Raw genomic sequence first — 27,075 nt, 5'->3', positions numbered from 1 at the left:
CATAGGAATTGTAATTCTGGAAGAAATAATTTTCTTTTTTAATCTATACAATATAAAATTGTAATTTTGGATAAAAACATGTGATGAATTTTTTCATAATATTAACGTGGACCTAAAAGAAGGGCGTTTGTTGTACACGCTCCACTGTTGTGCGTCAAATGGCGCTCTTTTGGCTTCGGCTAAACCCTATATATAATCCAAGAGAGGACGTGCGTAATCGGCCTCTCCTCCTCGGCAACTACTCTGTACAAAGCTTTGTTAACCCGGGGAGCTAATCCCGAGATTTCCACGATCCAACGGTGAAGATTCCTCCGGCTTACCTAACGGTTGGTTTTTGAAGCCACATTGGCCGTTACGTGCACTCGCGTTCTTCGTACTAAACTCTTGCGTTTCATCCATGGAGGATGCTCGGGTGAAGCAAGAAATCGTAGAATTTGCGCAAGCTTTGCAGCCAAATCGGAACGACGACGTTTCGAAATCGGTTCCTCTGATTGAACTCAGTAGCAGCGATTCGTCCGATTCCAGCGACTCCTCCGATTCCGACGACGATGACGCAACCGTTTCCGGTCGCAAGAGATTTAGGGTTTCTAGCGGTCTCGAAGGAGTTCTGTCGAAAAAGAAGAAGTTGGATGGATTAGGAATTGTTTTGCCGCTCGGATTTCTTGATCCTCTGCCGCCCGAGGAACCGCCGGCGCTGGTGCCGAAGGCGGTGACCTCGCCGACAGCAGTTGCCCAGCGGTCATCTACTGCGAATAGGAATTTGGTTGAGCAAAGCTGCAAGCTATTTTGGAAAGCTGGAGAGTATGAAGGAGCTCCGGGTGGCGATTTCGATTCATCCGCTGGTAATTCGTGCATGTTCATTGTTTCTCTTGATTGTGATGGTGTTTTAATCATGTCTTTGCTTGCTGATGAAACTGGAGATGCAATAAAAATTCAATTTTGTGTTTTCAGTTTTATGTTGTTTTGGTTTCCAGAGATGAAGAACTAGTATGAAAGAAGCCAAATAATCGTATTAGGTTCAATTCAGGGAAGGTTTTTGTTTTCTTGGGTCCTAAGGATCAGTTAAACAAAGAAAAGTATGTTATTAAAATTTTATTTTATTTTCTAAATTTTCTCGGCAACCAAAAGGCATATAAAAAGCAATTATATTAAAATCGCATGTAAAAGGCGCACCAAATACAAACACTGCAGAAAGGCAAGCAAAAGGAAAGAGCAACAAACCACCACTCAAACAAAATCGAAGCTCTAAAGACCTAGGAATCCAACATGCCTCTTGTCAATTCTTTTGCCTTCACTGTTCCCACAGACTTCCCCTTGAAACTTTGCAGAAGAATTTTAGCTTTATCTCGCAGATTGAGCTGGACCCCCCCTGCTCCTCCTCCTACACTAACCTAATATAGGGGAACTTTTGTAATTAACCAAGCATTCTAGATTCCTATCTCCCTCTGGAAACGGATGCTGAGTTATTTTTTTAAAAAATATTTTAATTACAACATGATATCAATAAGCAGAAGAAAAGAAAATAATGAAGTCTAATGTTACATTTGCTTCCTTGAAAAGTCTTTAGAAAATAATGAAGTCTAATGCTACATTTGTTTCCATGAAAAGTCTTTATCCCATACTTTTTTCACCACTTCTAGGCATTACTATTACAAACTCTTATTTACCTATAAAAAAAAATAAAAAATTGAAAAGTCTTTATCCCACATAACACCCACTCCTCACCTCCATCTTCCTCAAAAAGGAGATGATCTCCTTTTCAAAACCCACAAGTGGCATCTTCACAAAATTACTGAAATTTGTTAGCTTAAGCCAGAACCTGTCACTAGGATGCTCTTCCCCCATCGAACAACTGGTGTTCTAGGGAGATTGGAGGGGGTGGATGCTGGTTTGGCATGATATTTTGCTTACATTTTTCTTCCACTTGGGTATATCATCATTTGGTTTGTGTTATTTTGCTTTTTCGTTTTTGGCTAATTGGTAAATAGAATATAATAGATAGGAGCACCTAGTAAAAAAGGGTACACTAGGAGTATACAAAGCTCACCACTAGATAACTAGAACATGGCCTACCATATACCCAAGTAATCAATCAATTAATGAATTAAAAAATAAGAGGATCAAGATCAGTCTTGTCAAAAGCAAAAGGCGATATCAAGGCGGTAAGACTTCTTTTAGCGTAAGGCAAAAGGCGAAAAACAAGGCAATAACCTAACTATAGTAAGGCGATAAAAAATATGCATATATTTGCCTATTCAATATTCAACCAATATAAGTGTTGTCTTCAATAATCAACACTACTAATTTTTCATCACTCACGATGTCTTATAAAATTAACAAAATGGTAATAATTATAGAAAGTGTTAAATATTATACCCCATATTATAAAAAACATTATATTGTTTAAAGATATTCATCCTATCTAAATATATATTTTAATTTTTCAAACATTTAAAAAGCAAAATAAAAAACAAAATAAGAGATTGAACATTCTAGAGAAGCTTTAGGCATCATCATCATAGTCATTATTGAAATTAAAATTGTCATTACTTCCATCAAAACTAGATCAATAACCTTCCATCTTCTTATCTCTATAATTGATAATATAATATTTTATCTAATACTTTGTTTAATTCAATGTTAGATTGAATGAAATTATAATCTAAGTATGTTTAATCTTAATTCATGGTCAAAGGCGACCGCTTCTATGCCTTGTGCCTTATCCCAAGGCGATTGCCTAGGCGTTGCCTCTTTGAAGTTGCCTTGTCTAGGTCTTCAAAAGGCAACTATTATCTACCCTACCTAGCCCGATGGCCTAGGCAAAACCCAGGCGAGATCACCTTTGATAACACTGATCAAGACCTTCTTTTCCTTCTCCGTTCAACCAAATGAAATAAGTTTTGAGGAATTGGTCTTTGAACAACAACTCTGATTGTTCAAGGCTTTCAAAAGTCCTTTGTAGACACACCAAAATATGCATGAAGGAAGCATCCTCCACAAAGTTTTACATATTTTTTTCATAAAGATATGGTGCTATGAAAGCAACTGCTCCTTGATTGCTTTAAGGAGAACCCAACTCACCTTAGCCTACTAGCCCACTCACAATAAGCAGTGCTGTGCTTGACTTGTGTTTGTATTGAATTCCTGACCTCTTTCTTCAGAGTTGATGTTATTCAGTGGTTGCTGATGCATGGGAGTCCATTGCACAAATAAATGGGCAGATATATTTGCTAGTTACTAAACTATTTTTCTTGATAGGCTGCTAGTTGCTAAGCAAGAATACCTTATTAATGGTTTGTAGCCTCTTCCAAGCTGCTGTTGTCCAACCAAATCCTTCTACCTTTTTTAATAGCTGGTTTGGTTCTCACAAGATTGAGTAGGAAAGCTGCTGAAAAGTATTTAATTAAGACATGGGATTCGTAGGTTTTGGAAAACTTAGTAAGGTGTTAAAAGTAGACATTGTCGTTTTTTCTTTTTCTTTTCTTCATTTGGAAGTAGTGTGTTTAAAAAAAATGGAAGGAAATAGTTTCCTTATGTAGAAGACCCTATGTAAAAGTATTTAATTAATGTGTGAGGTTCCTTTTGATTTGACGAACTTGGTAAGCCTTTTAAGATAGAACCTATAGGTCTTTTAAAGGAGTAGTGCGGGTAGAGGTTTTTAATTCAATAGAGATTAAGTAAGCCTTTTAAAATTATTCAATTAATGTGTGAGGTTCCTCAAGAGTGCTTAAGCCTTAAGGTATGAAAACTTGATAGTACTAATTTTAATATTTTTATTATTTATTTGTCATGTTCCTTATGATTTAAAGACTTAGAAAGCCTTTTAAAATAGAAACTGTAGGTTTTTTAGAGTAAAGAGTCTAGAGGTTTTTAATTTGATAGAACTTAAGTAAGCCTTTGAAAATTATTGAATTAATGTGTGAGGTTCCTCAAGAATACTTAAGGTATGAAAAGTTTGATAGTACTAATTGTTTTGTAATATTCTTGTTATTGTCAAAATGCTTGTGATTATGATGTTTATATTGTTTAAATATGGTGGGAAGCATAACACACACACACATAGGCATGGGAGACACGAAGTGTTCTGAAAGAACGAACAAGGGATGATATGTGTGTGTGTGTGTATACATTTTTTATTGCCTTTTATCGCTTAGATCTTTGCTTTATGCCCAAGCAAAGTAGGTCTTATTGTCTTGATATTGCCTTTGTCAGTTTGCATAATTATGAGGACTAAAAGTGATGTAGAAACAAGGGTGAAATTACAATTAAGAGTTCTTTCTTGTGTCTGTTTTGGGAGTGGGTAAGAATGCATATTGGAGTCGGATCTTTATCATTGTTAGAGTTTGTGGACTGGATAGGTTCTTTGTAGGGCATAGCTGATGTTTGTTGTATTCCCGTGCTGTTTTCGGTTTTTTTGGTGCCTTTGTATACATCGTGTATACTTCTTTTTATTATAATACATTTACACTTATTAAGAAAAAGAAACAAGGGTGAAATTGTTCACTGCCACAAATATCATAAGAATATCAATTTATAGGACCCCTACATTTGTTGAACATATGCTGTATTCTAGAAATGTTAGGACCTCCAACAGCCCCCACTTTTCCATTGTTTGCTTACATTATCTTGCAACAAAATTAAAATCATTGAAGTGTCCTTAAATCGGTTTTGATCACCTATCCCAGGCATCACAATAAGGTAAAATCTATACTAGACCTTTCTGCCTCACAAGAGATTGAAGAGATCTCTTACTCCCTATCACTATGGTGGGAGTCGGTGTCGGTGCTAAGGCAGGAAGAGGGGAGGAAACGCTGCCTGAGCGATCGGCTACGAGGGGAGGTTAGTGGAGATGTAACTCCACGCGCGGGGTCGAGAGTGAAGGAGAAGGTGGGTGTGGGGATCGAGATGCAGCGTCAGATGGGAGACGGGACGTGCCGTCTGTTGTAGAGAGAGGGTACAGCAGAACGGGTCTTTTCGCATGTGGGCCAGCTGCGGGGGCCCGACTCGTGGGCTGGGTCTGTGGGTCCTAGCAGCTTGAAGATCCAGGCTGCTGGGCCATCTCTAAGCCCAATGGGGGACCAGTTTGGGCTGCGGCAAGATCCAAATTTGGGACGAGCTACAGTTGATGGACTGGGCCAGCTTCAGAAAGGAAAGTCCAGTCTCAATCAGGCCCACGAAGTGGACAATGGGCCCCTTTTAAAGATCTTCTCCCCTGGCCTCACTGATAAGAATAGAAATGCCTTCACGGAGAATGAGTTCATCAATTACAGAGTAGAAGAGATAGGGAGAAGGCAGCAGTAGGTCCCACCATCACAGGATACAGAGAGGATGCTGGAGGAAGAAGCTGCAAGGTACGGTATTGATGTAAATTTGGGGGGTCTTAGGGTACAAGGGGCTTCTTCCTCTAATTCTTTTTATTTTGGTCGGTCTCCGGAAAAGGAGGGTTACGACCATTCTGGGATGCAAAGGGAGGGGGCTGTGATTGGAAGCGGGTCCCGAAATCCAAATGTAGAGGACCGTATAGAGAAAAGGAATGGCTGTTGGGATCTGGTTGAAATAAATAGTGTTGAGCCTTTGGGAAGAAAATTGGGATGGATGGCAGACCAGACGGAGCCACAAGAGGGTAGTAAGGAGGACCAACTGAACTGGGAGGAGAGTAGTCTGGTTAGATTCAGCCAATTCCTAGGCTTCTCTACGGAAGGATTGGAGGTGGAAATCCTGAACTTCTTGGACAAAATCAGAAAAAGAAAGGAGAAGATCATAGGTAAAGGTTTTTTGGAGGCCTCAAGATTTGAGAGGGAGCTCAAGAGATTGGAAAGTTCTGTTAACTATGAAAGGGAAGCTAAGAAGAAAGGCCCTATGAAGGGCAGAGGGAACCAGAAAGTAGGTGTCCAATGAACTTAAGAATTTTGAGCTGGAATGTGAGGGGCGTGAATGATAGGCTCAAGAGGAAAATTATTAAGTCAGTGATTAGGAGTCAGAAGGTGGATCTATTCTGTCTCCAAGAGACGAAGGTGCAAGTGATGTCTGATGAGATGGTGAGGAGTCTAGGGCCGGGGAGATACCTTGATTGGAAGGTGTTGAATGCTAAGGGGACAGCAGGAGGTGTCATAATTTGTTGGGATAAAAGATCTCTGGAGATTCTGGGGGTGGAAGAGGGCCAGTTTTCCATTTCCTGTAGATTCAGGAATGAGGGTGATGGTGCAATTTGGGTTTTCACGGGGGTTTATGGACCTTTTTCTAGAGAAGATAGGGAGGGTTTATGGGAGGAACTTGGGGCAATCAGAGGATTGTGGGAGGAGCCGTGGTGCTTGGGAGGAGACTTCAACATAACTCTGTACATAGATGATAGAAATAGAACTGGGAGAATTACTTCAGCTATGAGGAGGTTTGCCCAGATCATTGACGAGCTAGGACTCGTTGATATCCCTTTGCAAGGGGGTTCCTTCACTTGGAGTGGGGGGCTCAACAATCAAACGCGGGCTAGACTGGACAGATTCCTAGCAACCCCTTGTTGGTTAGATCAATTTAGTAGGGTTCTTAACAGAAGGCTGCCTCGTCCAACATCAGATCATTACCCGATTCTGTTAGAGGGGGGAGGGGTAAGGAGAGGTCCGTCTCCTTTCAAGTTTGAAAATATGTGGCTCAAAGCTGAAGGGTTCCAAGAGTTGATAAAGGGGTGGTGGCAAGGGATAGAGGTTAGTGGGAGACCGAGTTACAGATTGGCGACAAAGCTGAAGGGGCTGAAACAAAATCTAAAAACATGGAATAAGGAGGTTTTTGGAAGGTTGGAGAAAAACAAAGCTGATGCTCTTCAGCAAGTGGAGTCCTGGGATTCTGTGGAAGAAATGAGGAGTTTAACAGAGGTGGAGCTAAATCAAAAGAAGGAAGCTAAGGAGAGTTATGAAAAGTGGGTGTCAATGGAAGAAGTGCATTGGAGGCAAGTGTCTAGGGAATTATGGCTAAGGGAAGGGGATAGGAACACGGGGTTCTTCCACCGCATGGCCAATGCCCATAGGAGAATCAATGCCATGTCCAAAATTATGATAAATGGGGTGAGTTTCACAAAGGATCAAGATATGAGGGAAGGAATAGCAAACGCGTATCAGCAGCTCCTTTCGGAAAATCCGGGCTGGAAGGCGGATATAGGGGGCCTTCTTATGAACCAGATCAGTCCCTCAGAAGCGGATGGTATTGAGGTTCCGTTTTCTGAGACTGAAATCTTCACAGCCTTGAAGGGGATGAACGGGGACAAAGCCCCGGGCCCGGACGGATTCACATTAGCTTTTTGGCAAAATAGCTGGGAGACTGTCAAGGAGGATCTGCTGGGGTTATTCAAGGAGTTCCATGATCAGAACTCTTTCATTAAGAGTCTGAATCACACATTTCTGGTGCTGATCCCAAAGAAAGGGGGTGTGGAGGAGTTAGGCGACTACAGGCCAATCAGCTTGCTTGGGGGCCTTTATAAACTACTGGCCAAGGTGCTGGCCAATAGGATCAAAAAAGTTATTGGCAAGGTTATATCTCCTGATCAGAATGCGTTCATCAAAGGGAGACAGATTCTTGATGGTTCCTTAATCGCAAATGAGGTGATAGATTTGTGGCAAAAGAGGGGAAAGAAAGGTATAGTTTGTAAATTGGATATTGAGAAGGCGTATGATAGCATCAATTGGCAATTCTTGCTAAAGGTCATGCAAAAGATGGGTTTTGGATCAAAATGGATAGGATGGTTGTGGTACTGTATCTCCACTGTCAAATACTCAGTGCTGGTGAACGGGGCCCCAGCTGGTTTCTTCTCAAGCACGAAAGGTTTAAGGCAAGGGGACCCCCTTTCCCCCTACTTATTTATCATGGGAATGGAAGTACTAAGTGTGCTTATCACTAGGGCTGCTGAAGGGGGATTTATCAAGGGCTGCAGAATTTGGAGAGATAGAGAGCAGGCTGTTAAAGTTACCCACCTTCTTTTCGCGGACGACACAATTATTTTTTGTGAAGCCAAGAAAGAGGCTCTCTTGCATTTGGGCTGGGTCCTTTTTTGGTTTGAAGCTGCCTCTGGACTGAAGATTAACTTGGACAAAAGCATGGTTATTCCGGTAGGGGAGGTGGATGGGGTGTTGGATATGGCGGCTGAAATTGGATGTAGGGTGGGGCAACTACCTACTGTTTACTTGGGTTTGCCTCTTGGGGCTCCAAATAGGGATGTTTCCGCTTGGGATGGGGTGGAGGAGAGAACGCGGAGAAGGCTATCCCTTTGGAAACGTCAATATCTATCCAAAGGTGGTAGACTCACTCTTATAAAGAGTACGTTGTCTAGCTTCCCCTTGTATCAAATGTCGGTTTTCCGTATGCCTAAATCAGTGGCAAGAAGGATTGAAAAACTTCAAAGAGATTTTTTGTGGGGCGGAACTAACGGGGGGACTAAGAGTCATCTGGTTAAATGGGAGGCGGTGTGTGTGGAAAAAGAGAAGGGAGGATTGGGGCTAAGGAAAATTACTATCTTGAACAAAGCTCTCCTTGGCAAATGGATTTGGAGATTCGCGTGTGCTAAGGAGGAGTTTTGGAAAAAAGTGCTTGAGGCCAAGTATGGGAAAGAGGAGTTTGGGTGGAGGACAAGGAAGGCAAACGGGGCGTTTGGTGTTGGAGTTTGGAAGGAGATCTTGAAGGAATCCACTTGGTGCTGGGAAAATATGGGGTTTAAGGTGGGAAAAGGTAGCAGAATAAGGTTTTGGACTGACCTTTGGTGCGGTAACAGTGTGCTGTCCCAAGACTTCCCGAACCTTTTTTCCATGGCTGCCCATAGGAATGTCACAGTGGAGGAATGCTGGGATCAGAATACGGGGCAAGGAGGATGGATCTTAGGGCTATTAAGGGACTTGAATGATTGGGAGGTGGGCTTGGTGGGCAATATTCTAGCCGTGTTGAGGGATTATAGTGTTACTATGGAAGACGATGCGGTTTGTTGGAAGAAGGGTGAAGACGGGCTGTTTAAAATCAAGTATGCGTATAATGTGTTGGCAAACTCTCATGGGCTGGATTTCCCTCATAGCAATGTTTGGGTAGGCAAAGTCCCAACCAAAATTGCCTTTTTTGCTTGGGAAGCTACTTGGGGGAAAGTCCTCACGTTGGATAGGCTGCAAAGAAGAGGGTGGCATTTACCTAATCGATGTTTTTTGTGCGGGTGTGAAGAGGAAACGATCAACCATATATTAATTCATTGTACAGTGGCAAAAGGGTTATGGAATATCATTCTTGCGTTGTGTGGTGTGCAGTGGGTCTTTCCAAATTCTGTAAAGGAGGTCCTTAGTAGTTGGAAAGGCTCTTTTGTGGGGAGGAAAAGAAAAGAAGTGTGGAAGGCCATCCCGTTATTCATTTTTTGGAATATATGGAAGGAGAGGAATAGGCTAGCTTTTAAAAGGGGGGGTGTTGGATTGTCAGAAATTAAAAACGTCTCTTGTATACATTATTTGGGGTTGGGCTAAAGTGTACATTAACATGGAGTCGAAATCCCTAATAGGTTTCTTGGAGTGGTTAGCCTCCAAGTAGGGCTTGTTTCGTTATGTTGTTTTTTGAGGGTTGGTAGCTTTGTATACTTCCTGTATGCCTTGAGGCTATTGGCCGTTTTATATATATCATTTGCTTATCAAAAAAAAAACCATCCAAAATAAATGTTATGTAGATTCATCTACAACGAGTAGCATTAGAATATGGAATCACAGATAACTGTTTAAAAAAAAAAATTGTTGACACCCCTAGCCATGGTTCCCTCATCTTCTATGTTTTTCTTTTTCCTTTCCCTTGCACTGGTGTGAATGACATTTCAAGGCCATTTCTATCAATAGGTCTGAGCCTATCATTTTGTGATGTGAATACAATTTGGTTCTCATAGCATACATTCTGAGGTTTTGATATCTTCATTGATATACTTTCAAGGGCAAGGATCAACTGCTATACCATATTTCTTTCATATCTGTAGGTGGCTTGGATCATGTCAGGGTTCACCCCAAGTTCCTACACTCCAATGCCACCAGTCATAAATGGGCTCTTGGAGGTAAACTTGCTCAATCTAAGCTAAAATTTTGAGCTTACCTGCATATCCATGATTCTGTGTTCTCCTTCTGTGGAATCTGCTTCTAATGGCTGTGGAACTTTGCAGCTTTTGCAGAGCTTTTGGACAATTCACTGGATGAGGTATTTTGCATTTTTTTTTTCTTTTTAAGCAATGTCAGGTGTATACTTTTCATTTTCTCATTTTGACTAAATTATTTGTTTGATGTCAGATCTGCAACGGAGCCACTTATGTTAATGTAGATATGCTTGAAAATAAGAAAGATGGGAACAGAATGTTGCTGATTGAAGGTATTTGATGCTTGTATGTGTGTGTATGTGCATGAGCAGGCATCTGTGTGTTTCAGTTAAGATAACGAGTTATACCCATTCTCCAGAAGCAATTCCCTCTCCTGTCGGTCTTAAAATTATAACATCTCCTTTCATGCCATATTTTTCTGTTTTAATTATTGGTCTTAAAATTATGATGGTTTTTGCATATCCTGGGTGTGTTTTGTGGGTGTAGTTTCGAGCTCAAAAGCCCTACACAAGTTCATGCTTTTTGGAGGTCCAAAATAGAATTTCTAAGAGAATTGGAACAAAATATTTATAGGAACTGCCGTTGCTTTATGGAGTTAAGTACTCTATTTCATCATTAAGCTTGGAAAATTGAATGTATTATTTATTATAACCATAATCAAATTGAGATTTTTTAAGAGTTCTTTTCTCTTGGATTTGCAGATTGCTTATATCTGATTGTACAAATGGTTCTTTAATTTATGAATCTAAGTTAATAAGTGTCCTGTCATATTGGACTGAAGTCTAAAACTTAGTAGTGGATAGATTTTTCATTTTTCTTCTGAGGGTAGAGAACATTTCTTCTACTCTTTAAACCTGGTTCTGTTCATTGTTGATATTTCTGAAGACCATGTGCTGTGTGTGATTTTATTTGTTGCTAGTCCTCTAAATTTCTATGTATGTATGTGGTGGGCATTAAGTTCAATTTCTTTCTAAATTTGTTGTTATTATGGTTGAATTTTGAATTCCATCTGTAGATAATGGAGGTGGGATGGATCCAGAGAAAATGCGACAATGCATGTCTCTTGGGTATTCTGCAAAAAGCAAAATAGCAAACACCATTGGTCAATGTAAGTCACCAAGTCTTATTAGCAAAAGATGGCCCTTTTTTAAGGAACCATGGCATATAATTTGTGGTTTTTTTTTCTGTGTATATTTTTTTATCAGATGGAAATGGTTTTAAGACGAGTACCATGAGGCTTGGAGCAGATGTTATTGTGTTCTCACGTTGTTGTGGAAAGGATGGAAAAAGGTTTTTTTTTTTTTTTTTTTTTCATTTGTATTACATTTGCATTACATTGTTAAAGTATTGTTTTTTCATTAGCTTGGTTGATTAACCATGATAAAATTGTCTACTTTTGGAAGATATTTTGTTCTTATGGAGAATTTTCTTTGTTTCTGTACTTAGTTTGAATTTTTAATACTGTAGTCAACTTGGCAAAACCTTACACTACCCTCCTGTAGCTTGCTTCAAGGAGGCATATGGAATGAATTGCTTGCAAAACTTTCTAGGGCCCCAACACATACACATGCATGCCACATACATCCGTTTCCTATTAAATTAGGTAGATGGTTCCATGAATGAGTTAGACTAAACTTTTAAAAAAGTTGGAAATTTATAGTATTAAATGTCATGATCAGTGATGAAATTCTCTTTTGCCAGTTTCACAGAGATTTTTTTTAAAAAAAAAAAGGAAAAAAAAGACTACTTAATTCAATAATGTTCTAATCTTTTTATCTACATATTTCTCTATCTGATTTTTTAGTTTCCATTTTCTCTTCAATTTTATTTTATTTTATATTTTTTGCTGATATGACTACTTTTATGTGATTTGTGAATCTTTCATTAAAATTAATTAAGTCATTTGATGTTTTCTTTTAGCCCCACACAGAGCATTGGATTGCTGTCTTACACATTTTTGAGGAGCACAGGGAAGGAAGATATTGTAGTTCCCATGGTAATAATGCATATTTCTATATCTTTGGACATGACTCATCTTTTGTTGGCAGTTTACAATGTACATCTTTGATGTGTGAAATTGACAGCATTTTAATGTGTTGATTTGTTTTACAGTTGGGCAGTATTTGTGCTAAATGTGTGAAAATACTTGGATTCATTTTACAGGCCTGCTGTATCATTTATTCATGGGTCACAATATTGAACATTACATTTACATTGTTTTGTTGAATTTTTTCCACATTAATTAGAACTTCAATTAATTCATCCATACTTTCAAAATTGCTACATGATGGCTACTGCTCCTTCTTAAGTGGCTTGGGGGAAGTTGTTGTTTTGATGGGGAAGGGAGAGGAGTGGTGTTGGTTATGGGTTGGGCACACATGTTCACTACACTAATCTTTTATTATTTATTTTATAAAGGGTTTGAAATTTTTGAACCCATTTCAATAACCTTGTCGCCTGTGCACAGTGGCAGAGCTAGAAAGGAAGCTTGGGGAGGGCATGATATGAAATTTATTTAAGGGGTGGGGTGGTTGGGTGTGGGGAGGGAGGGGTGGTGGTGGTGGTGGGGGGGGGGGGGGGGGGGGGGGACATACAATGTTAGTATAGCCTAATGATAACTAACAATTTTTACTCAAAATCATAGGTCAAGGGATCAAATCCCTTCTCCTATATATTTTTTTCCAAAATTTCAGGGGGGGCATTGGTCCCTCCTGGGCACAAGGTGCCTCTGCCTCTGCCTGTGCAGGTTTTTCCCTTGCAAAACTCATGTGAGTTATCCCATTCTAATACCAGGTTTTGGTTGATAAATTCCTATATTTGTAAAGGTGAGTGCATAGACCTTTTGGGTTTTTTCTTTCTATGAAGGAGGGAAAAAGAACTGGATCTTACCTATTTAGGACTAGTATGGAAGATACAGGTGGAGCATTTGAAGTCAGGAGAACTATTCTCATCTTCCCTCCGGATGACCAGTATTTTATTTTTTGGGACTTTTGTCTTTTGATCTGATTCATTTACCAAGCATTATTGACAGTGGAAAAGGCCAGGCCTACTTGCTTCTTGTTGCATCTTGGCATAGAATAGACATTTCACTTCTAGGATTTGCTCTGTAACTAACCTTCTTTATAAAAACATTTTTCAACATGTTGCATTGCAGTCACTTTTAGGGTTGCATTATTAAAAACCGTCTTATTTGTCATCAAGTATTTGAATTATTATGATCTATGTTGTTCACTAAATTTCTGCATTGCTTGTTTGCTTAACATTCCCCACCTTATTTGGTTCTATGGATCCTGAAAAACCAAGGTCTTATATTTGGAGGAATACTGTAGTCTCAAACTGTTACTTATGTGTCTTGACTGCAACTATAGGTGGTTGAGTGATGTTGAATGATGCACTACAGCCACCATAGTTCAGTACCTTGCTCATGCTTGTCAACTAACTTCATTTTTTAATAACACTGGAATGTGGTTCATGCATTTTTTTTTTATGCTGGTAAGTTACTTCTAATTAGGTGCTTCTAATTATTGTTATTGTGTGGATTGAAACGGGAAGATTGACTATGAGAAAGGAGGGCGGGAATGGAACAAGATGATAAGATCATCTGCCAGTGATTGGAATAAGAACGTGGAAACAATAATGCAGTGGTCTCCATTTTCAAGTGAATTGGATCTTCTTCGACAGGTTAGTCTCCATTCTTCTTATGTGGAAACAGATATCTCATATGATATACATTTTTCGTCTATATTCCTCTTTTGCATCATGCATATTACCTCTTTTGCATCATATGTTAAATAGGAAACATGAAGTTTTCATTTTTTTTTTTAATGTTTGAATTAATCACTTTAAGATGTTTATAAATCCCTTATCTAATGGTGTGTAGAATTGATAAGAACATATATCGTAACTTGATATTATGTCACATGTTTCACTTCCTTTCTTTTTGTTCTGCATAGCATGATTTATACTCTTGTGCATTACTCCATAGCATGTCTTGAGTATTTCTTTTGTTGCTATGTAGTTCAATTTTATAAAAGAACATGGTACACGTATAATCATATACAACCTTTGGGAGGATGACCCTGGGCAGTTGGAGCTTGATTTTGACACTGATCCCAAAGTAAGTCTCCAACAACTCCAATTTTTAAACCAGTTTCCTTGCTTTCCTGTTTCATTGTTCTTAAATGAGATTCTCCACAGAATTCTATCTTTAAGATTAATTTGGTTTGATATATAATACTGCAGGATATTCAAATTAGAGGTGTCAACCGAGATGAGAAGAATATCCAAATGGCAAAACAGTTTCCAAACTCCAGGCACTTTTTGACTTACCGACATTCATTAAGGGTAAAGAATGCCATTAGTTTGCATGATAGAGATGATGAGATCTTCTGTTTTGTGATAAAAGATCGATGACTGGATCAATTTTGAGTTGTCAGCCTCCTATAATAATTGACATTGCTTTCTTACATCTATTTGATTTTTGTTTATAGCTCTCAATAATAATCTTACGGTGCCTTATGGCCATCTAGGACTAATTTGAACATTTGTTTAAATTATGTAGCAAAGGAAAGAAGGAATTTTCTTAGGTAGATTGGATAATAGAGAACAAAGATGGAGTGGAAAGAAGAAAGAATGAAAAAGGAGTAAACCGTAACTAGCTGCAGAAGTTACTGCTTGGACATCCTTAATTATCATTAAATCCTGCCTGACTTGTATTTAGTTCCTTATTCTCTTCAACAGCTTCCAAGCTGGAGAAGAACAGGTGGTTTAGGTTGAAAATCCTTGTAAAATCATTACTTGAACAATTATCAACATGGAAATCCTGAATGGTGAACAGGATTCATGTTGCAGACTCCCAACAAGCAGGATAGGGCTTATTACAATAGTGAAAGGGCAATTTTATATATGTAAAATAAGATATGGATTACAGCCATTAGTCACATCTGAGATGCATAAGATCTCAATAATTGTTTTCCCTTTGGTCAGAGACAAAGTTGTTTATAGTTGATCGCCCTTTAACTTTAGTTAGTTTTGTTGATTGGTTGGGCTCTAGTTAAGGTTGTTTTTTGACCCGTTTGGGTGATTGTTTCCTTTTACTGTTTTGGCCGTTTTGGTGGTGGGTATATAGGTATTGTATACCTTGAGTCGCTCTGTTGGTGTCTCTTTTTTAATAGACCCTTTCCCTTACCTATAAAAAAAATAATTGTTTTCAAGCAACTTTGGTAAGATTATTTGCTGATAGATCTTTGGTTGTAACCTATAGAAGAGATCTTGGCTGCAAGTGTTTGTAGTTAATCGATGAGTCAATGATCCACCATAATGTTCCTATTTTGAGTGTGTGTGGGGGTGGGGTTGGATTATGTGCTAACTGGTTACCCAGTTATATCAATGGGACAATTTAACAGAAATTTATGCTCTTGTGGGAGCTACAGTAGCAGTTCCCATAAGCTTCTCCTGTTACAGTTGTCTTGGTGAAGTCCTAGCTTATCATTCCTCTTAGTAATTAGTATTACCCCTCATTAGAGCACATTATACTTATAACTGGCACAATGGTACATATTTTCATTCCCTTAGGTCTTAGAATCCCGTACTTGCAACTAAATGATAACATTTTTCTATTAATGGTTTTTAGTCTTTTGAGAATTTGGTGATTTCGCTTTTTTTTTCCTGGATGGTATTTCCTCTTTTGGCATTTCACCTTATTGATTAGCTATTTTTTCCTTGGTTATGGTTTTTTGTGCACCTTATACAGTCCTTTCTGAAGTTATGAATGCCCTTAGGGATGTCAGTGGAGTGAGTGCTGGATACGATACCTCTCCCAACACTGCCCCTATAGAATAACAGTCCAGCCCATCCTTGGCTCAAACTGGGCCGGAGTGATCATGTATCATGCCCAGGAATGAATAATCCAAAGAACCTGCCTGCCACACCCTACTTCTCCCACTGTGCATTCTCAACAACCAAATGACAATCCAATACTCTTCAACAATCAAAAGAAATATAGTTAAAATTATTCGAAATTTTTTATGCTGAACAACCAAAAAGACTCTTAGTAACAGATAATGTATAATTTGGGAATAAAGTTTGAGAGATGATGCACTGTTATGGACAAAACTTGAGAGAGATAGGTAGAGGGTAGTGGAGAGAGTGGTTAAGGGGACTCCTTGTTCAGTAATGGTGCAGCTATGTGGGATGATGTGAGGCTACAGCAGCCATCATGGGAAGGAAACATTGACACAGCAGCAGCAGCCATTGTAGCAGGAAGGAGAAAGAAATATGAGAAGAAAATAAAAACTTTGGGGGAAGATGAGATTCTATGGGAAGATAAGATCAGAAAGAAAAAAAGAACAAAGAAAAGCTTTGATGGAAGATAAGATTTGGTGGTTGGAGAGATTTGAGGGAACAAAGAGGGGATTAGGTTCAGGAAGATCCCACTTAATGGTGTGTATATTGGGCTATTTTTTAATTATTTAAAGAAATAAGACTAATAAATAAAATATGGAATACATCGGGGTGCTCTAGTGCAGGCTGTTTACGTCTGTTCCTGGCCCAAACTCAATCTTGTTCCTATGTCTCTTATTTTTGTAGTTATTTTCTTTTTTCTTTGTCAACTATAAGATTGTCTGGCATATATTGGGGTGGTCTAGTGCAGGATGTTTACATCTGTTCCTGGCCCAAACCCAATCTTGTTCCTACGTCTCTTGTTTTTGTAGTTATTTTCTTTTTTATTTGTCAACTATAAGATTCTCTGGCATATATTGGGGTGATCTAGTGCAGGATGTTTATATCTGTTCCTGGCCCAAACCCAATCTTGTGAGGATGCTGAAAATGAAATTAAGCAATATTTTTGTTTACCACTGTGTACTTTGGGTTGCTCTTTTGGTGGCTCCTAATATAGATATATATATTTGTTTGTTTCCCACTGCATTGTTATATACCAAATTGAAATTTTCCACCCTTAACTGGGTAAAGGTGTAACTCATGAATTCTGGTCTAAAAGTAAAGAGAGGATTTGTGTTTGGTACCAAGTTCAAGTCCCAGTGAGGACAAAAATTTACCTATCAAAAAAAGAAAGTTGTAACCCATGAATTACTATTTATCATGAAGCTGCAGAACCTTTTTTTCCCCTTTTAGGTGATGAGGGACAATTGCTTGTTTCTCAGGCATTTGCTTGTATTATATCTCATTTGGTTCTCTAATTGTTTTATTTCAATCTGCAGAGTTATGCATCAATTTTGTATCTTAGACTTCCACCTGGCTTCAGAATTATTCTTCGTGGGAAAGATGTTGAGCACCACAATGTAGTAAATGATATGATGATGACACAGGAGGTTACATACCGACCACAACCTAGTGCTGACGGGGTCCCTAAGGATTTGAATGTAATACTTGTTAAAACTTATGTCTGGTTTGAGATACCTCCCTCTTCGCACTATTTTCTGATAATCAGTAGCCACTGTGTTATTAGATGGTTGCTGTTGTGACTATTGGATTCGTGAAGGATGCAAAGCACCATATTGATGTTCAAGGATTTAATGTCTATCACAAGAATCGACTTATTAAGGTCTGCTTTCTTCCATTTAAATGAAAAACTGATACTGCATGATCTCATTCATTGAACTATCTCCTTGTTCTTTTCTCTAAGATGCTTGTTAGAAGTAGCTTCCTATCTATAATTCTAAGTACTGGTTTAATAAAGAAATATGCCAAAACCATAGTTGCAAACTAATTAACAGCTATGGCAAATGAGGTCTTGAATCATGCACCAAAAATAACTCAAGATGCCCGCTTTGAGTTACGAATGCCAATATACACTAAAGATATGCCTGAAACCTTCTTTCTCTAGAAGGAAAAAAATATCTACAATCGAGTCATTTCATTTCCAAAAGTTCTCAGGAAGTTTCTTATCTGAAATATCTTTGCGGCATTTTTCCTTTAAATTCTTCTCTGAAATTTCCCCCTTAGTAGTATATTGCTAACATCTACATAATGCTGAATGTTCTTTGTGAAAAGCAAAATCAATTACTTTTGTTTAATGTACCTCATGTTGAAGAAAAATTATTATCCATTTCTAGTAATAAATGTTTGCATGCTTTTTTCTGTAGTTACATCAGTGCATGTTCAAATGTGAAGTTATTTTTCTATATAATTGCATGTCAAATTGCATATGTATGTTAAGTTGTGTGTGAATTCACCAAGGCTTGCACCTGGGGCCTGGGGCTGCTCATGGGTGCTACAGCTCCTGGAGGTCATTGTGCCATTCAAAACTATAATAAAACATTTGACCAATTAGCAAGAGTGATAAAATTAAGGTTTTGAAGATCGCAGAAAAAGAAGTTAGTTTCATTATTGATGAAAGTATTGTTGTTTTGACAGCCCTTTTGGAGGCTTTGGAATGCTGCAGGAAGTGATGGCCGAGGAGTAATAGGTCTTGTTTCTGCTTTGAGATTCCTTAGCGTATATTAAATGACTCGAGTTCACCTTCTGATGTATTTCATTTCTAATGCAGGCGTATTGGAGGCTAATTTTGTTGAACCAGCTCATGATAAGCAGGGGTTTGAGCGTACAATAGTTCTTTCAAGGCTTGAGACACGATTGCTACAAATGCAAAAGACATACTGGTTTGTTCTTCTCATCTCTGTTAAGGCTATTACCACTTCACTTTTGGGCTAAAATGGTGGCTTTAACAGTGTCTGATGTTGGGTTTTTCAAGGTTAATTGTTGATAATTGTTATTCACTGTCTTATTCAGGACCACATATTGTCATAAAATTGGCTATGCTCCTCGGCGTAACAAGAAATTAATCAATGAATCTGCTAGAGGTATTTGGTTGGATCCCAACAGTTTTTATACACGTAAATTTTTGTTTCTTGTTCAACCAAATGTTATGTCCACTGATTGAGAGAACTTCTAAGTCATCTTGCCATCTCTTACTAATGTATCCAAATTTTGTAGAAACATCTCCTGATTATCTTCCCCAAACACCTTCACAACCTAAAAAGAAGGTTGGTGCCTCAAGTGGCAAGACTCCACTTTCAAATTTAGACAAGCATGCTTCACACTCAAATCATAAGCAGGGAGGGAGAGAATTGGAAAGAACTCCAGAAACAGTTTACCAGAGTCATGGAAATGGACATGCATCCAGTAAGCAGGAAAAGAGAACACATATGCCCACAAGACCTAGAAAAGAGCAAAGTTCTTTGGTGCCATCATCACCTTCTGCAGAGGATGTTGATGATGATGACGTGCCAGCTGTTCTACCTGAGAGAGAAGCAAATGGTAGAGTTCATAAGGCATCACATGCTAATAATTCTTTTGGAGAAGACGGGCATCAAATCTCTACACGTTCACAGTCAAAGGTCATTTCTCGACGCTGTCTTTCTCCATTCAAAAGCTCCTGTTTTGCATTAGTTTGTTGAAAGCAAGCATGCATTGACATTCCATCACCTAATTTTAGAACTGGATTTTTACATGCTAAAGCCTAAAACATCAGCTTGGTGGTATGTGTGTGAAATTTGTTAGGACACAATAGGTTCTCAACCTTGAGAGGGGAAAATGCACAGAGGTTATACCCCCAATACAGGACATTGTCAACAGGAGAAAAGGATGGTGCCAGCCATCAATCTATTATTTCAACCTCCTTGACATTAGAGGGGAATTTTCTTTTTTTTTTAATGAGCTGTTTCTTTAGCATTGTAAACATCCAATGTATTCTGTGTAGAGTAGTGGATTATTTGGGATTTTACAATCATTTGAAGGTCTGTATCGTATCACAAGGAAAAAAGGGTGGTTGAATCAATTCAAATCCACACACCCCTATGCATAAACACACCAAAAGAAACAAAAAAACAGAAAAGAACAGAAATAGTTTTGAAAACAAGATGAATGCTCGGTCTACACCTGATTTATAGTTACTCTAGCATTTGGCTGCTAAGGCATGAAACCCTATTTTATGTTATTTGTTTGAGACACTTGCCTGCTATTGACTGAATTCTTCCTCAAATTATACATAACTGAAAAACATGTTTGGCAATAAGAATCTGTTTTCTGTTTTCTTTTTGTTTTCTATTCTTATAAAACAGAAAATATAGTGTTTTCAGAGAACTTTTAATTGTTTTAAGTTGTTTTAAAGAATAATTATATAAACATATATAATGATTAAAAATAAAGCTATGGACATAAAATTATTTTTAAAACATATTTAAAAATAATAAAAACATGTTAAAAACAATTTTAGATTTCCAAACAGACTTTTGTTCTATAAAACATCATAAAACAATTTTCAAAAACTGTTCTAAAAAACTATTTTTTCATAACTGTTTTAAAAAACAGTTACCAAATAAGGCCTAATTTTTCATGGTTTGTGTGATTGTTCAATGGAACATTATTTAATAAATGGCATTCTTTCAAATGGCAGGGAGATGATGTTAATGGAAACTCCAATTCCCTTGCATTAGAACAGTTAAGAGAAGAAAATTGTGAGCTAAAGGAAAGGTGGGTTATTCTTCCCATGAGACACATGTATTGTGCTTCACTTCATGCTGGTACTAGTAAATCATTATCGTTAATTTCCTTTTCCTTTATTTTTGCTTGTGCAGATTAAAGAGAAAGGAGGGTGATACAGTAGTTGCCTTGCGGGGTGATTTGGAGAAAGAAAGAGAGAAGTGTAAATTACTTGAAACTGAGGTGAGTGCATTGTTACTTCTTGTTCTTGCATTATTGCTGGTCTTCAATAGCCATGCTGAAACCTGAGGAAACAGTTTTTTGGCAACATGGATTGATCTGTTTGATGTTGATGAATGACTAATACAACATCTATTCACTTGTATTAATTGTCGTTACCTACAAATATATCCTTGGCAATATTGAACTGGAATAGTTTTAATTCCTCAGCTTCTGCATCTGATATGATATACATGTGAGAACCACTTGGTTTTTTGGGATTAAATGATCTTGTGTGACCCTCACCTATATCAGAGCTGTCAAATTCCCTTAAAAAACATACTATTACAGCCACATTTCCTTCCCATGGCTGATTGAATGATTTTAATGTTCAATTTTTCCTCTTTTTTTTCCCTTCCTCTTTGTATATTTTTTATGTGCTATTTGACCAAAAAAAATTCATCTAGATTTCGGTTTGAAGTAAGTAGTGAACTACAAGTCATCATTCCATTTTTTCATGTATATTGTCTTTGTCTCCTAATTTTTCTGAAATCCCTGCCTGCCATCAATCAGCTCCAGGAGGCAAGACAGAAAATTGAGGACATGAACAAAGAGCAGGACAGTCTAATTGATATATTCTCAGAGGAGAGGGACCGACGAGACATTGAGGAGGAAAACCTGAGAAAGAAATTAAGGGTTAGCTTCTTGCTGAATCTTTGTCATTTTCTCTCTCATTTTGAAGTTGAAATTTTTATCAACTTGGAGAATCATCATTACAGGAAGCATCTAATACCATCCAAGAGTTGCTTGAGAGGGTGAGGGTGCTGGAGAAGATGAAGACCCCTAATGGCAAATCAGAACGTCGCTAAAGGCTTCATCTGCAACAGAGACTTCTAAACTGTTCCTGGATATTGTACATGGTCATGGTTTCCCTCATATCAGGCGTGTTTTTGGCTTCTCTAACATATGGATTTTAGTATGGGTGCAGAATTTAGGAAAGCAGCAGCAGCATCATTCTTTAAATGGTTTACTAACCTAGCTTTTGGTATGGTGCCTTCCCCCAACTGCTTACTCCCTGTTAATATATTTAGGAAAATGGATTGAAAGGAAAAGTTTTTGATCTTGTCTTTTTTTGGGGGGTTGGGTCTGATGCCAAATTTTGAATCAGAATGATGCATACTGCAGTATATATATGCATAATTTGTTATTTACGTTGATCTGTAACTAAACTAGTGCTTAGCTGCTTCTTTTGTTGGTGTGAATACAAAGGTTCATTTCATTCTTTTATTTCTGTGAAAAACCACTGTAAAAAATTCACAAATGAAGAAGGCGCAAATGGTTAATTTTCTCCCCCACCAAGCTAGCTGTAACCTTCAAATATGATTTTTCTTTGAAATATATGTTCTTTTTCTTTTTCTTTTTTTGTTTAATTTTTTTTTTATGCATATCTATATTTTTTAAAATTTCTCTAGGAAAATAAATTTAACTGCAAAAAAATTAATGATTTTGTGTTTTTTTGTAATCTTGAAATCATAATTTTCTAAAATTTTCAAACAAATAGAATCTTAAATTCATAATTTTTTTTTTTTAAAAAAATTCATTAGAAAAAATCCTAATTAAATAAATCTTAATATGATGGATTTATTAATAAAACTATTAACTTTTAAAAAATAATTTGGAATTATAAAAAGTAATTCCATCGCCACTAGACCATAATTGGTATATGTGTGCATCACATGTGATGATTGACTTATTTATATATTAAAAAAAATAAACTTTATTTTTCCTAGTTCATTTAAAATAAAATATTATTAATCACTATTATTTTTAAACTATTATTATTATCCATTTTAAAATTTTATGGTTTTATAAAGATGTATAATAGTAATTATAAAAATTAATCCCGAATAATCTGTTTGTATTTGGGTATTAGATGCATCCATAAAAAAATTAAAATTTATTTATTTATTTTAAAAATATTATCATTATTCATTTTAAAAATTTATGGTTTTATAAAGATGCATAATATTACTATTTATTTTTATTAAAATCTATTTATTTTAATTTTTTATAATTAAAATTTTTTTTTTAATTTATATAAAACTTTAATTAGATTTAATTAATATTTTATAAATTTAATTTATAATTTTTTTATAAAATCAAAATTAAAAAGTATTTTAAAAGTAACTAAATTTGTTTATCTAAACAAATTTTTCCTTTTGTCTTTTTCTTTTTCCTTTAAGAAAATTTAAAAACAATTTATCAAATCTCCTTTTTTTTTTTTTAAACACTAAAACTTTTTTATTTTTTCTCCTCAACTGAAACACAACTCTTACGAAACATAGCTAAGGCGCCTACAAGAGAGCCAATTTTCTACAACTTTTTTCCTGGCCGCTGGGAAAATGATTCTGCAATACTCGAGTACATGAAAAGGATAAGGGAAACAAAGCACTACAAAATGATAAATTACTAAAATATTTTTCTCAAATTTTAACGTAAGAGAGGAGAAAGTGTGTAAAAAAGTACCTTATTCAAAAATTTTTTTTTTTGGGTAATGAAACAAGGGAAAATTTTATTATTATTATTTTTTTCTTTTTTTTTCTTCAATGTTTTTAAAAAATAGAAATAACTTGGGTTACAATTTAGGTAGATTGGTCAGGTTGATGGTTAACTCAACCACAACTCGAATTAAGAAATAATCAACTCAACTCGACCTCTAACCACTCAATCTAACCCCAACTCAATCTTATTTTTTAAAACTCAGGTTGAACTTGGATTGATCAAATTAGATTAATAGAATTGCATGATTCAAGATCCATGCATAATAATTTTTAAAAAACTTTTTTTCTATATACTTATACCATAATTTAAATAATAAAATTTTTAAAATAAAAAATATATGATATAATTATAATTTTATATTTTTTTATTTAAAATATAAAAAAATAAATATTATTATATAGAATAATAAACATTATAAAAATATTAAATTTGACTCAAGTTAGCCCCGAATTATTTGAACTTTAACCCGAGTCCAATCTAAATTGAGTTTAAATTGAGAAAACTTAACCCAAGTTCAACCCAAATAATAAAAATACGACCAAACATCTAATTAAGTCAAACCAACACATTCAAGTTAGTTAGACCCTAACCACACAACCTTCATTTTTTCACCCAAAAAGTTAAATATTAATTTTTTTCAAACAAAAAAATTAAGAAAATTAGGGATGGAATAATCTTTTCTGTTTTATATATATATATATATTTATGTCTATTTTTTTCTTATTTCTTTATTCTTTTTTCAAACAAAAAGTTAAAGGAGATGAGGAATGTCAAATGGAGGTGGGCCAGGGTACAAAAACATAACCACCAGGAAGAGTTAAAATGCCACGTGCAATTTAACCATGGTTAACCTCGACTTCAAACCCATATTAAATTCCCGCTATAAATACCCCACTTTTCCAACCTTCTCTCTCACGGACCCCAAACATTCTCTTCAAAACAACTGGTATTAACTCAGCCACTGCAGCCTCAGGAAAGAGAAAACGAAGACCCTGAAACCCTAATCTTCTCTCTCTATAAACGTTATCTTTCTCCCGCTCTAGATCATTCACTGTTTCTCTCTTCTCTGATTCTTCGATCTTCTTTCACTTCGGGCGTCAAAGGTTTGATCTCATTAGTATGCAGATGAATATTTTGTTAATCGACTTTTTTCTGAGCTTTTTCTGTTTTGTCATTTCTGGCTTTCGCGATCTTTCTGCCATTTTTGTCTTCAAATCTGAGATTGCACTGGCCTAATGCAAGCTCGCCCTATGTACTGTACTCTCTGTTTTGTCGACTGCTCTGTCGCAGTAAATTCCGCTTCCGCTTTTCCATTTCTTGTGCTTTCTCTCGAGGCCCTTTATTTTCCAGGAAAATGTGTTAGTTTCCTTTTTAATTACAGCAACTTTTCTCGATTCTCAAGAAACCCCACTTTTGATACAGCGCTTTGGTTTCTTTGCAAAACTAGACGTCTACGATTTTCCCGGAATGTGTATAAAGGTATCCCAAACGTTTGCTTTTGATTGGGAACTTAAGATTTGTTTTCCTCCTTTTGTTTTGTTTTTTTTTTTTTCATGGAAAATGTAAGACTTCCCAGTTCTGATTTGTTGATTGGGAATTTGAACACTGCTTCACTTTTTGGAGTTTTTTTTCCTTGGTTGTGCTTCTTTACAAGGTGTTCTTCGTTTTGTTGATGCGCTTATTTTAGGTTAAGAATAGCTCGTGAGTGGTGAGTTAAGAACATGAAGTCAAATCGTAACCGGTTCGTCATATTGACGGTTGTTCTTTGACTGATTTATTCAGATGATGTGATATATATACTCCTTTTGTGTTGCAGATCTTGGTAATCGAGACTAGACCATCTCCATCACTTCTTTTCTGCGCTGAGCTCTCACCGTGCCTCTTTCTATGGCGGTTTAGGGTTCTGAAACTCAAGCTCACAATATCAACAAGGGTGTCTGTTTTTCATTTCGCTTGCAAAAGCTAGATTCACCAGCAATTTTTTGTGTTTCTTCTCAAGGATGAGAGCTTTCTCCAATCGGCCATTCTCTGTAGTTGCGGCTACATTCCTGTTCTTTCTGGTGCTTCTGCTTGCGTCTCATACAGGTTTGTCTATGTACATCCCAGATTCTCCACCTTCATTGTTTCCTTTTTCTCAAAAATAAAAGAAAAAGGTCCTCATTATTTTACTATTTCCCATTATTGCGCTTCAGCCCACCTTTTTGCTTATCCATGGCCTCTCTTTCTGCGACATGATGTTCTCCATATTGATTTCTTATTGTCCTCAGCTCTCCACTATGTTATTAACTTAATATTCATTTTTCTTTCTTTTGTTCACTCAGCTTTGCAACACGGCAATGGTTCCGAGAAGTCAAGGCTGATGGGATACATCACTCTCTCTGTCCCTCATCGCAAGCTTCTTCATCGTGGTAAGAGACCAAAACCCATCGTCGTACCCTGCAATTGCAATTGTCTTTTATCTTCATATCTCTCTTTTCGGGTTGTGTTAACGCGGAGATTTGTAGAATCTCTACTGATATGACTGTGTTACCGCGTCCCTGTTTTCTTCGACTTCGAGTCTGAGTCCACCCCCAATCCTCCGCCCTTTTGCCTCACTTTATTTGCTAATCAACACTCCCTTTTCTCCCACACCCACGACCCTACCGTCCTGCTCCAGATGCGTACGGCTCTGTTGTGGGAGATGGCGCACGTCTACTTTTTGGTTACCAATGATTCTAACATGCACCGGCCCCGCTCTTCATCCGGATGCTTTATTTGCCTCACTGCGCATATTAGCACCTCCAGACAAAAAAGTGTATTTTGTCTGGAGACGCGTACGCTCATTCCTTTGGTGGTGATGGTGGTGGCCATCGTTAGTAACTTATTACTCAGCGTAAGGTTTATGCGTGTGACTGCAATTGCATGCTGTGTACTGTGGAATTCTGAATACGTGGCCTCACCTTTTTGCCTTTTCTGTTGTTTGTTTGTCTTGACATGCTTTCTGTAGCGCTGGTGGAACCGAACCGAATATGGGGAGAGAAATGTTCCAAGGCTGATATAGTGATCAACCAGGGCCCCACGTCTCCACTCCCTAGCGGCATACCCACCTACACCGTTGAGATCATGAACGTGTGCTTCACCGGCTGTGACATCTCCGGCATCCACCTCAGCTGCGGATGGTTCAGCTCCGCTCGCCTCATCAACCCTCGAATCTTCAAGCGCCTCCGCTACGACGACTGCCTCGTCAACGACGGCAGACCCCTCACCAACGGTGGAACACTGTCGTTTCAGTACGCCAACACCTTTCCTTACCCACTCTCTGTCTCCTCCGTTGTCTGCTGATATTAATAACCACACCTCCATGCAATAAACGACAACCATATAAAGAACTCGAAGCAGGACTTGCTCCTCCTTTTTTGTCTTCCGGCTCTGCTTTTGCTTTATATAGTTCGTTTCTCTTTCTTCTTTGCCTTTTACGCATTTTTTGAGCTGGGGATGGTTCCACATACTCACACATTGTAAAACTTCCATTCCAGGGTGATGATTTCAATTTTTGGGTGTTTGTATATATACTGCTTGCTTCTTGTACGTCTGCCAGCAACGCGAGTTTCTAACTGTGATTAGAGGAATGTTCTTTGCTTTCTTAGTTTGTTCTTCTTGATGAATTGAATACATCTGAGAGATGATTCTTGCTTCTGATAACCTCTTCTTTTCTTCAAGCTTTCAGTTATCCCTCTCATCGTCGGTTGATTAAATAACATCCTCAAATTCGCCATTATCATTTTTTA

The 27,075-nt window shown here is 37.4% G+C and overlaps 2 protein-coding genes across 4 annotated transcripts; both read left to right on the top strand.

Moving 5' to 3' along the window:
- The first annotated feature begins 207 nt into the window (after positions 1–207).
- Positions 208–22,033, top strand: LOC100266246 (protein MICRORCHIDIA 7). Of its 2 annotated transcripts, XM_010665472.3 has the most exons (20): positions 209–842; positions 9,974–10,048; positions 10,154–10,188; positions 10,278–10,356; positions 11,100–11,192; positions 11,290–11,374; positions 12,005–12,080; positions 13,637–13,765; positions 14,103–14,201; positions 14,327–14,428; positions 17,305–17,466; positions 17,553–17,648; positions 18,461–18,512; positions 18,594–18,705; positions 18,836–18,906; positions 19,040–19,443; positions 20,502–20,578; positions 20,683–20,770; positions 21,320–21,442; positions 21,526–22,033. In XM_010665472.3, the coding sequence occupies exons 1-20, from the start codon at positions 398–400 to the stop codon at positions 21,613–21,615; spliced, it is 2,493 nt and encodes an 830-aa protein (XP_010663774.1). In that variant the 5' UTR covers positions 209–397; the 3' UTR covers positions 21,616–22,033. The 2 variants fall into 2 exon arrangements, with proteins under 2 accessions (XP_059590035.1, XP_010663774.1); XM_059734052.1 differs by having other exon boundaries at positions 208–842; positions 21,320–22,033.
- Positions 22,034–24,223: 2,190 nt separating this feature from the next.
- On the top strand, positions 24,224–26,989 carry LOC100261037 (protein TAPETUM DETERMINANT 1). 2 transcript variants are annotated; one of them, XM_019226379.2, is made up of 5 exons: positions 24,224–24,411; positions 24,731–24,787; positions 25,125–25,393; positions 25,630–25,716; positions 26,295–26,989. In XM_019226379.2, exons 3-5 carry the CDS (start codon positions 25,309–25,311, stop codon positions 26,627–26,629), a joined length of 507 nt encoding a protein of 168 aa, XP_019081924.1. In that variant the 5' UTR covers positions 24,224–24,411; positions 24,731–24,787; positions 25,125–25,308; the 3' UTR covers positions 26,630–26,989. The 2 variants fall into 2 exon arrangements, with proteins under 2 accessions (XP_019081924.1, XP_002280540.1); XM_002280504.4 differs by lacking the exon at positions 24,731–24,787.
- Positions 26,990–27,075: the final 86 nt, after the last annotated feature.

The sequence above is a fragment of the Vitis vinifera genome, chromosome 17, assembly GCF_030704535.1.
Source record: "Vitis vinifera cultivar Pinot Noir 40024 chromosome 17, ASM3070453v1".
In the NCBI taxonomy this organism is placed as follows: Eukaryota; Viridiplantae; Streptophyta; class Magnoliopsida; order Vitales; family Vitaceae; genus Vitis; species Vitis vinifera.
The sequence above is the reverse complement of the archived record's forward strand: the minus strand, read 5'-3'. Positions and strand labels throughout refer to the sequence as shown.

Excerpts from the sequence above, each read along its gene's own strand:
- LOC100261037 (XM_002280504.4), top strand. The coding sequence starts at position 25,309 with ATGAGAGCTTTCTCCAATCGGCCATTCTCTGTAGTTGCGGCTACATTC. Across the intron at positions 25,394-25,629 it reads TCTGCTTGCGTCTCATACAG|CTTTGCAACACGGCAATGGT; the intron begins GTTTGTCTATGT and ends TTGTTCACTCAG. Across the intron at positions 25,717-26,294 it reads TCGCAAGCTTCTTCATCGTG|CGCTGGTGGAACCGAACCGA; the intron begins GTAAGAGACCAA and ends TGCTTTCTGTAG.
- LOC100266246 (XM_059734052.1), top strand. The coding sequence starts at position 398 with ATGGAGGATGCTCGGGTGAAGCAAGAAATCGTAGAATTTGCGCAAGCT. Across the intron at positions 10,357-11,099 it reads CAGAATGTTGCTGATTGAAG|ATAATGGAGGTGGGATGGAT; the intron begins GTATTTGATGCT and ends TTCCATCTGTAG. Across the intron at positions 11,375-12,004 it reads TGTGGAAAGGATGGAAAAAG|CCCCACACAGAGCATTGGAT; the intron begins GTTTTTTTTTTT and ends GTTTTCTTTTAG.